Source organism: Camelina sativa, chromosome 14, assembly GCF_000633955.1.
Source record: "Camelina sativa cultivar DH55 chromosome 14, Cs, whole genome shotgun sequence".
Classification (NCBI taxonomy): domain Eukaryota; kingdom Viridiplantae; phylum Streptophyta; class Magnoliopsida; order Brassicales; family Brassicaceae; genus Camelina; species Camelina sativa.
The window spans coordinates 18,671,350-18,681,614 of record NC_025698.1 but is presented as its reverse complement, the minus strand read 5'-3'; the positions used below and the strand labels follow the sequence as shown (position 1 = coordinate 18,681,614).

At 37.7% G+C, this 10,265-nt stretch overlaps 2 protein-coding genes across 2 annotated transcripts; both read right to left on the bottom strand.

Moving 5' to 3' along the window:
- Positions 2,737-4,450, bottom strand: LOC104741947 (probable LRR receptor-like serine/threonine-protein kinase At4g36180). Its single transcript, XM_010462888.2, has one exon. It carries the CDS (start codon positions 4,413-4,415, stop codon positions 2,982-2,984), a length of 1,434 nt encoding a protein of 477 aa, XP_010461190.1. The 5' UTR covers positions 4,416-4,450; the 3' UTR covers positions 2,737-2,981.
- Positions 7,029-10,053, bottom strand: LOC104741946 (disease resistance protein ADR1). Its single transcript, XM_010462887.1, has 5 exons — positions 9,267-10,053; positions 8,866-9,200; positions 8,348-8,703; positions 8,056-8,261; positions 7,029-7,973 (listed from the first exon to the last, which is right to left on the bottom strand). Exons 1-5 carry the CDS (start codon positions 9,898-9,900, stop codon positions 7,153-7,155), a joined length of 2,352 nt encoding a protein of 783 aa, XP_010461189.1. The 5' UTR covers positions 9,901-10,053; the 3' UTR covers positions 7,029-7,152.

Below are 10,265 nucleotides of genomic sequence, written 5' to 3'. Positions count from 1 at the left end.
AAAAAACCTTTTAATCTCTGCTTACTAACTCAGAAAATCCTTCTGAACCACATAGCAGAACTCTAGAATCAAATATGTTCCAAACACCTGAAACAGTCTTCGATTCAAATTCAATTTGTATGACAACAATAGATTGAATCCCAAAATGCACCGCTGTTGTTTCTAACAGGTCACGCCGCCTGACATCCTAAGGCTATGAAGACTTTCGACACAAAATTTCGTTCAATCTACTACACATAACAAATATTCAGCCAACAGTTTTAACAATCACCATCTTAGCATACCTTTGTTCAATTCACACTGACCTCTGATACACTCCATCATGTAGATAAACACCTCCTGAATACGAATTCCCACACTCTCTTATAGCTTCAGACAATCTTGACTCATTCACATACTCCCTTGACTGCTATTATCAAGACTTTGTATACTTCTGCACTAGTCGCAATATATACCAGAGCGAGATGCCTGATACATTCTAAGAAAAACCACATGATTCTTGATTAAACTAGCTTCTAACTGACATTACCAATCCAATTTAAGCCAAACAATCATATTGATTTCTATCACCAAATGTAAACTCCACCTTGATGACAACCAGTCTGATCAGCTACCAATTATCAATGCAACCTCATGTTTTCTCTTGATCATGATGTCAAACCGACAGTGATGGCCTATTGTGCAAACTTTAAGACCTTGAGTCTTCCATGTCTGAATTTCACTATAATCATGTTATCTCATCTCTTTTGAAATTGAAGCCTTTAGTCATCACATCACTGATTTTTCCTTATCATCTTTCACCATGAGTCTGTACTCGTCTTCACAAAACTCATCTGTCACATCAGCTATATCCTGAGCTTGATCAGTCTCTGCAACATCCACAGAAACCTGAACAGTGACTACACACTTACACGTTATTCCAACAAAGCACCCATTTGTTCCTTCTGCTTCAGCACTCATGTGCCACAAAATATCAAACAACAGACCTTGTAGTCTTGAGCCAATTTTCCCAGACTCCTTTCAGCTCCCTGATGATCTCTTTTAACGCTTGATCATCAACACTCTGAACTTTTCCTAGATTCACAAGAATCTAACCATTGACACTGATACTCACATCCTGCAATCAACTACACACTTTCTCAAATCTTAGCCAGACTTAAATTTCCTCAAAGATCCTAACCTGTCTTATTTCCAACAAATTAACCTAAAACTGTTTCATGCTCATCTGCAACTTCTTCTTTTATCTGAACCAGAAACCCTTATTGATACTTAAACAACCATTAACACACATAGGAATTCAAGCTTTTATGGCGTCCCATTGTAGCAGAATCCTATTCATATGGATTGTTCAACTTCTGAAACTCGCACACAAGCTGCATCAGACCTTCAGCAAACTGAATATACCAAAACACAACCTGGAACCCAGCATTGAATCTTGGATAATCCCTTGCAAAATCAACAGCCAACCTTTTGTGCTATACCAATATTCTGATTCTCTTAACTCATGTAGACCATCAACAAATAGAAACAACTCTTTAGAACATCACACTTTGACCTTGTGACTGTAGAGGATACAGACTTGACGTCTTCAATATTTGAGCCTAAAGCAAGTAGAGGTTAGCTCCACCTCAAACTAATCTCCTATTGGTTGCGCAACCTTAAATCAAGAACAAACTCTATGGATGAGAGTTCTTGTACCAGCCTCAAGATATATCATATAACTGATATCAACATCATCACCAGTGAACATCTTGGTCCAGAACTCACATTGATGTTCAACTCTCGAGCCATTGGAGGAGACAAGTTGTAGATCCTTCAGAGTTCATAAACCTGAAAACATCTGATCTTATCGGATCCGTTGTAGTGAATCTTTCATAAACCTGAAACCCAGAACAGCCACCATCTTCTTCTTTCATGTTATTATTAGCACCATCTATCTGCGAACTACAGATCTGATATAAAGCTATCACTTTCCTTCACAGATCTGAAAGCTTTCTCACAAAGCTTGCTCCTCAAGAACCTGAGGCTCTGATACCACTTGTTGTAAATCGATAAAACAACTTTAGATTCAATCAAGTACTTATTGATGGATCTGACACGAGCTTTAAACACGGAAATAGAGAAAACACATAAACAGAGAACACAGAGATTTGGTGACCCAATTCACTGCATCAGCAGCTACGTCTGGGGAGGAAACAGAGTCCTCAACATCCATTATAGATCAAGAGTTACATATGTGTTACAACATATCTCTCACACTCATCTAACATTCTAGATCGAGTCTCACAAGAACAACATATGAAAGAAGAATAACAAGAGATTGAGCCTAGATACACCGAGAATCTACATCTCTCTCCAGCTCTGTTCACCTCTTCAGAACCGCCTGAACTAGGGTTCGGCGCAACTCTTGTTGCTCTCTCTTCTCTTCATCTGTTTGACCTTATGTATTTATACCTAATACATAGTCAGTTCTTGTATGGATTTTATACTAATATATGGCCCAGTTTCTGACAGACCAAACATGTCCATGTTAAACAAACATAGACAAACTTCTGATCCACTGCAACTTCCTGTTTCAAGTTGGATCACATCTCAACAATTTTGTTCCTTCCAAAATCAAAGTTAGTGGTTATAATGATTTTATGATCAAATTTATTTAGTAGCAAAATAAATCAGGTATCTCTATTTATTTATTTAGTATCAAATTCTTTCTTAATTTGTTGACAAAGAAAAATCTTGAGTTCATTCATATCTCATTTTTCTACTACTTTTGAGTACGTTCACGAAATAAAATAATACAAAAGTGTTGAAAACTTAAATACTACTTTGAGTACTTTCACTAATACATACATATCGTTGAAATGAAGCTTATTCATATCTTAAAACAACTTTATTTGTTATTTAATTAATACAAAACTTATTTAGAGCTAAACTTTAATTGTCAACGTAAATCCAAATACCGGTTGTAGTTTTCTTGCCGCTTAAGCTTTACAAGGAGATAGTGGAGAGCCGCAAAGACAGTCGTTGCCTGCAAACGCGCTGGCTGGGAACTTTGTCATTGGAAGCTTTCCGCAAAGATGGTTTTGACTCACGTTCAATGTCTTTAATCCAGCCACCGCCGCTGGCACCTTCCCAAATACCAAGTTCCTTGATATATCCAAGGTTTTCAACGTCTTCGCGAATGTCAACTTCCCCATATCGAATCGGAGTTTGTTTCCCGACGCCTTGAACTCCACCAGATACTCTGTTTGGTTCAAAAACCTTGCTGGACTTCCGGAGATTTCGTTTTCCGACAGATCGATGAAATCGTAGTAGTATGTTTGTGCTGGCTTCCAGTCATCTAAGCTCATCTTGATCCCGCATTTTGCTAGCTTCAAAGAGAAAATGATCGGCGACGAAGTCACCCATTTTGGAATGGTGTTGAGATGAAATTGGTTGTAAGAAAGATCCAAAGATTCAATGCCTTTGACGTTCAAAACAGGGAATGGATCGGTTAGAAGATTATGGGAGAGATCAAGATTGAAGATTTTGGTTAGATTGGCGAAACTCTTTGGTAAGACACCCGTAAACCGATTCTTGGAGAGATCCAATGTGTCGAGAGCCTTGAAGTTTGATAAAAAGTTTGGGATCTTCCCGGAGAGTTTGTTATGGCCTAACTCAAGGAACCTAAGAATCGGTGAGAGCGATGCAATCGACGGTGGAAGATTCCCGGTGAATCCGTTGCGGGAGAGAATGAGAGATCGGAGCTCCGGCATTGATTTAAAAATATCCGGGATAGTGCCAGAGAGACGGTTGCCACCGAAGTTGAGAAACGACATGAGCTTGAGGTTAGCAACCCCTAACGGTATAGTTCCTGTTAGGAGATTATTGCCGAGATTGAGCTGAGTTAACCGAGTCAAATTAGATATCGAACTTGGTATCGGACCGGTGAACCGATTTCCCGCGAGACTAAACGCTTCGAACTGGCTTAGCGAACCGATGTTAACCGGGAGAGGACCGGAGACACGGTTATTCTCGATGTAAACGTACTTTAGATTTGGTAATTGGAAAAGGAATTGAGGAAATGAACCAGTGATGTTCTTGAGATTCATGAAGTAAATACCATCGAGGTATTTAAGTTTGGCTAGTGACGGCGAGAGAGTACCGGAAAGAAAGCTCCCGGCAACATCCGCTTGTCCGCTGACAGAGAGTGCGGAGACGCGGTCGGTGGTGAGACAAGTGACACCGTTCCAAGAACAACAAGGAGTACCTTTCTTCCACGTGCTGAGGATACCGGAAGGGTCTCGGGTTATACCGGCTTTGAAAGCGAGTAGACCGGCTTCATCATCAGGATGACATGTGGCAGCTCCGGTGGGATTTAGACATCGGATAAAGATAACGACGGTAAAGATGAAGAGAGGAAAAGAAGAGTTCATGGTGTTCTTGTGTTGCGTTGTTGTTGTGTTGAGAGAAGTAATTGAAAGCTATTAATAGAAAGAGAGTGTCGACTCGTGAGCTGCGGAGTCAAAGTTGACGATTTTGACTAATCCATTTGCATGTGGCAATAATTAGTGGTATCCGTAATCATGGTCGAATTTATCATTTCCCCGACAGACTTGAAAATGACAGATTCAGTTGAATTTTTTTTCTTTTCTGTTTTGTCCTGATTATTTATAAGTTTAATCACTTCCTGAATATCAAATATCACTTTTTGATATTATATATATATTTTTCCCCTATTTTTTGTTGCTTCGTCTTTTATTTTCTGAAGTAATATTTTAAATTTGTTTTCATATTTAGTTACGTAACACAACTTTTTGTGTAAAGTACGTTATTTTATTTGTCTTATTTTTTTCCGCAGTTGATATTGACCCAAAAAAAAAAAAATGAAAGTCAAAGATTGACTTTTAGATTTTAGAACGGGCTATCGTACAATGATCTAGACGGTGAACTAAGTGGAGATGGCCCGATAGATTTTATTTGTTCATGAAGCAGTCTCGTAAGCATTCATGGAGAAGTTTTACTCTTTCATGATTGTTGAGTAATCATGGCTATTCAAATTGTAAAAAACCTGACGTCGGTCACTTCCCGACAATTCTAGCTAAATACCTTAACTCCCAGCCTTCTGCGACCAATGCTAAGACATGGATCATATTCTATAAAACAGTTTCAACTCAGGTTACGGATAATCTAGAGATACTAGTTTGGTTTTTGAAATAAGATTTAACCGATTATGCTATTATAATCACCTGTGGTATGGCCTCTTTGCTATTTCAAATATCAGTTCTCGTGCCGGCGAGAGTCACTGCCATACTCCCTATATCAACGTCATCTCGTTTTTATTGAAATATAACTATTGCATTTAACATCGACCTATTCGTGGGAGACTGTTTAGCAACCCTAGACCTCACATGTCTCAAAGTGCTTGCTAGCCTTTGTCTCATAGCTCTATTGGAACCTTTGTCAAACTTTTTCTATTACCTTTGTATGGCATTTGGGAATGTCTCACATTGTTTTGTTGTACTGTTTGGGATTATAAAATCTTTATTTCTGTACTTGGTTTGATGTTTAAATGAAATCAAGTCCTTGTTCAAAAAAAAAAAAAAAGTCTTTCATGATTACATTAACTAATTCAGCATTCTCTCTAACTTTTAGTAAGGAAAATTTTTAGCTTTTCTATTTCATATGATCACACATTAGGTCTAGTAATCTCCTCTACAATTTTAAGTTCATGATTCGGTTGGAACATTTTACTGCATTTAATCCAGTAAAACTTAAAACATGGAGACTCTCAGTTTTATTTCTTGTGTGAGGTTTGATGTATCCTAATAGATAAATTAGGTACTACCACAAGTGGCAGATCTACTAAAGACAAATGGGATCACTTGACCTGAGTAAAATAATTAAATAATTTTTTTGCATGTAATCTTGTAAGAGCATCACCAGCAGGAGAGAACGTATTCGCTGTTGCTAAAAAAAATCTATTTTAATATATAACTAATAAAAAGCTGACATATGTAGAAAAAACTGAGAAACGTTTATACAATAAGTACCTTGAGCAACGTTCTCTCTCTTTCTCTCTTTTTTGTATTTTTTATTAGTTTTTAATAAAAGAATTGGGGGAAGCAACGACCAGTAAAGATGGTTTAAAGTATCAACAATACGGTTGGTAATTCTTTAAGTGTTGATGCTCCATATCTGAGTTCAATCCATCAATATAAATCCACCTAACTATCACCACTATTGCTCTGTTTTTCCATGATGTTTTTTGTTATCCGACTCATTTCTCCTAATTGAATCCATCAAATATTGTGTGTGTGACGCATTTTTTGAGCCAGAAAGATCATTTTTGTGATCTGAATATGAAATTGAGTTGGAACAAATGTCTTTGTTAGATTTGTGCATGACAATTGTAATAGAATGATTAAATGAAGGGTTGCATGTTGCAATCCCCATCATGTACTATATGTGTTTAACTAGAATCACCCTGTACTTTTAGTCTATGCCTAATTCACCATATATTATCTATAAACTTTTTAATTCTATCTAAACTTTAATTTTTTTCATAATTAACCAAATTCAATTATTTGTGTGTTTAAAATCATAAAATGGTGTTTACTTTTCACGATTAGAGTATACCCAAGTTTGAAAAATTATCATTAATCCAGTTTTGAACTGGAATTCAAGCCCATCTTTGGCATAGAGGTTTCAAATTCCTCAAAGCCAAAATCAATTTAGAAAAAAAATACTCTATTCGTGAAATAGTAAACGCGATTTTATGATTTTAAAATGCAATTAATTGAATTTGGTTAACTGTGAAGAATTTTATAGTTTAGGTGGAACTAGTTAGTTTATAGATAGTTTATAGATAGTATATGGAGAATTAGGCAGATGCTGAAAGTACAGAGTGATTCTAGTTGAACACATATAGTACATGAGAATTGCTACAACCCTTAAATGAACTGCCATGATTAAATTATCTTGGGATATCACATTTTGTTGTTATTGAATTTAATACACTGATTACTTTGTTATTATAAGAGATTAAGAATTGATAACTAAAGGTGATTTTATATTATATAGATGAAGACGTTTAAAAGTACACTTAATTAGCTCTAATGAGCAATGATTTTAGACAAGAGGTGGTTATCAATAGTTTGATGGATAAGGAGCCTAATCGTCGAGCCAATCCACGGTGAAGCGTTTTTCAGGGATTTCAATACAAAGTTCTGGAAGAAATCTTTTAAACTTTTCCCACATAGATGAAGCCTCCTCATCGCAAATGACATGGCGTAGAGACTCGAGGGAGACTACAGGACTTGGTAGATCCAATAAACTGCATCCTCTCATGTCAATTTTCTCAAGTGTCCTTAGCTTTCCTATATTTTCAGGAAGAGAACTCAAGCTAATACACTGTGAAATGTCAACGTACTTTAGACATGGCAGCTCACAAATTTCGACCGGGAGGAATAACAGCTCCAGGCAAGCATATAACCTTAGACGTTCAAGAGACTGTAGATTACTTAGATTCTTGGGTAATTCAGTAATGCGGGGACAGTTGGTTATGTTTAGAGACTTGAGAGAGGCCATCCCAGAGATGTTGGAGTTTAGTTCCACGAGATCATCACAATGATCGATAGTGAGATCAGACAAGCTTGGGAAGATGTGGGAGATGTCGAATGTTGTCCGATCAAAACTGTTGCTGACCTTACAAAGGATTAAATGCATCTTGCGTAGGTTTTTCAGTGGAATGGTGCTGCTGGAGAGTTCAGGGACGTGAACTCTCTTGAGCCAGAGACTCCTCAGTTTGGTCAAATTGTCAAAGATAGAGAAGCCATGTAGACGTGCAGGAGTCATGCCATTGTTTATAATCACGAGCATCCTGAGTTCAACCATCTTACCAATGAATGGTGGCAAAAAGTAGTTATCCGAAGAGAAGTTTAGTATTAAAACTTCTGCCTTAGGGAGGTCCATGTCGAACCAATCCATTTCCCCTAAAGACACAACAATCCATCAAACCCTTGAAGAATTTAGTTAGTCTCCAACCAAATTTATTAAAAGTTAGACAATTCTTGCCTGTATGAAGAGAAACTATCTTGGCATCAAATAGCTCATCTTTATTCCTTTCCCATTCTCTTGGAAGCACCGACTCTCTTTTTGGCATTAATAACCGTTCTCTCCTATTTACTTCCGCACGATTAGACATATGAATGGCTAGGTCTCGGAGAACATCATGTTGCGTAACAAATACATCATAGTAGCCAATGTGCACATCTCCAAACCTACAAAATTAAATTATGATATACTAAATCCATTAGAAACGTGGATATTGGCTACAAGAGACAAAATCATAAAAAAGAGTGAGTACCTCGGATTGTTCACTATAGTAAGGAGATTCTTGTCAGCTAAACGAAGAACAAAGGAAAAAGCAGTTTCCTCGTCAATATCATGCCTCTCAACCCACACGTTGGTGAGAAGATCAATAGGGATCTTCGTGTCTTCAGGGAAAACACCCATATCCAAGAAACACTTTCTGATTTTCGGGTCGAGGTTTTCTATACTTTCTTCGATGTGAGAAAACACTCTGCTCTCATGAGTTTCATCAACAGCTTCACCTCTTGATAATCTTTTAACTACGCCTTCCCAATATCTTTCAGGTTTGTTTTTTAACGAAGCACCAAGAACTTTTAAAGATAAAGGTAGACCTTTACACTCATCAACAACCTACCAAACATAGTACTTGTAATGGATTTACTATAACATAATTTAATTTTGTAGGTTTGGAGATGTGCACATTGACTATTATGATATAGTAAATCCATTAGATAACACTACATTAAAAGCCAGCTAAGTAGTGTTATCTAATGTAGATAAAAGAAGCATTACCTGCTTCACCAAAATTTTGCTGAACGGAGAAGGCGGGGAGTTTTGCTCGAAAGCACAAAGACACAAGAGGGACATTGCTTCATCTTCCTTTAATAATTCCACGTTGTAAGTGGTTTTAGGATCCGCAAGCTTGGACTGTGAGACTACTAAAGTTGTGCTTCCACGAATTTTAGAAATCAGCCTATCCAAGGAATCCCTTGTCCAAACATCATCAAGGATCACTAGCTTCCGTTGTCGAACTCCATCATTAAGAAACTCTCGTATACGGGACTCGAGGTTCTCAAAATTCGGAGAGCGTGACACAGTCAGAAACAAAACCTTGTTGTTAAAGAGTCCTGCACCAAAATCTTGATCAAGATTCAAGATCCAGAATAGGAAACTATTAATAAAACGTCACAAACCTCGAACATCATCGTCTCTTGAAAGCTCTATTGCAAGAGTGGTCTTCCCGGAACCGCTCATTCCAGAGATCCCAAAGAGATTGGTGGTATCGGTAAACTTAAACATCATCTCCTTCACCTTTCTCTTCCCCAAATCCAATCCTACCTGTTGAACCGCCGGATCGCTGACCGTCTCAATCTCCATTAAAGTCTCCGGAAACGATAAAGTATCATTCCGCTCACTTAACAGTCTCTCAATCCTGTCACCATTGACCCGTAGATGACATACCTCAGCGAGAACAAAGAGAAGAATCTGGCTGTTGAGAAAACGAGATATTTTTTTCTCGAGATCCTTCATCTTGTTGGCGTGGTATACGTGTTTAGGATTCCATCTACGGCATCTTAAAACCTTTTCGCAAAGCTTTCTTGCTTTCTCCAAGGTCTCAAAGAACACTCCCAGTTGAGTCTGGCGATCGTTACTTAGTTCCACGCCACTGTATTGGATCTCCCTGATCGTTGGTTGAACATCTCTGATCATCGTGACCAGTCGTTCTGCTATTCCTTTGCAACTGTAGATTGTGTTAGCTACCATAACGAGAAGCTTTATTAGGTGCGTCGTGATGTCGCTAGCGAAAAGATCTATGAACGACGCCATGATCGAGACTGATCTGGGAGTGAGAGAGAGAGCAAGAAAGAAAGAGAGATAAGAGTAAGTGGTAATAAGAAGTTGTTACAAGTTTTAAAGTAGAAAAGGAAGACGCCGAAGTTTCGTAGCAACTTCCTCTCTCATTAGTTTTTATCTTTTTCACGCCGCCCGTGCTCGCACGGACGCAGCTTTTTGTTTTTAAGTCAATAATATAGCTTAGCTTCGAAGGTGTTCTTTTTGTGCGTGTTTAAAATTTGTGAAAATATACTAGTTTTGACGGGATTAATTGCTAGATTAACACTCCAACATATCTAATAACTAGAATGACATAATATTTAGATAAAAATATTAAAAACTCAGATTTTTTTTTTTAA

What these genes read in the sequence shown, in the direction of transcription:
- LOC104741947 (XM_010462888.2), bottom strand. Translation starts at nt 4,415, where the DNA reads ATGAACTCTTCTTTTCCTCTCTTCATCTTTACCGTCGTTATCTTTATC.
- LOC104741946 (XM_010462887.1), bottom strand. Translation starts at nt 9,900, where the DNA reads ATGGCGTCGTTCATAGATCTTTTCGCTAGCGACATCACGACGCACCTA. An exon ending in GCAAAATTTTGGTGAAGCAG is followed by an intron (nt 8,704 to 8,865) that starts GTAATGCTTCTT and finishes TATGTTTGGTAG; the next exon opens with GTTGTTGATGAGTGTAAAGG. An exon ending in GATAGTTTCTCTTCATACAG is followed by an intron (nt 7,974 to 8,055) that starts GCAAGAATTGTC and finishes TTGTGTCTTTAG; the next exon opens with GGGAAATGGATTGGTTCGAC.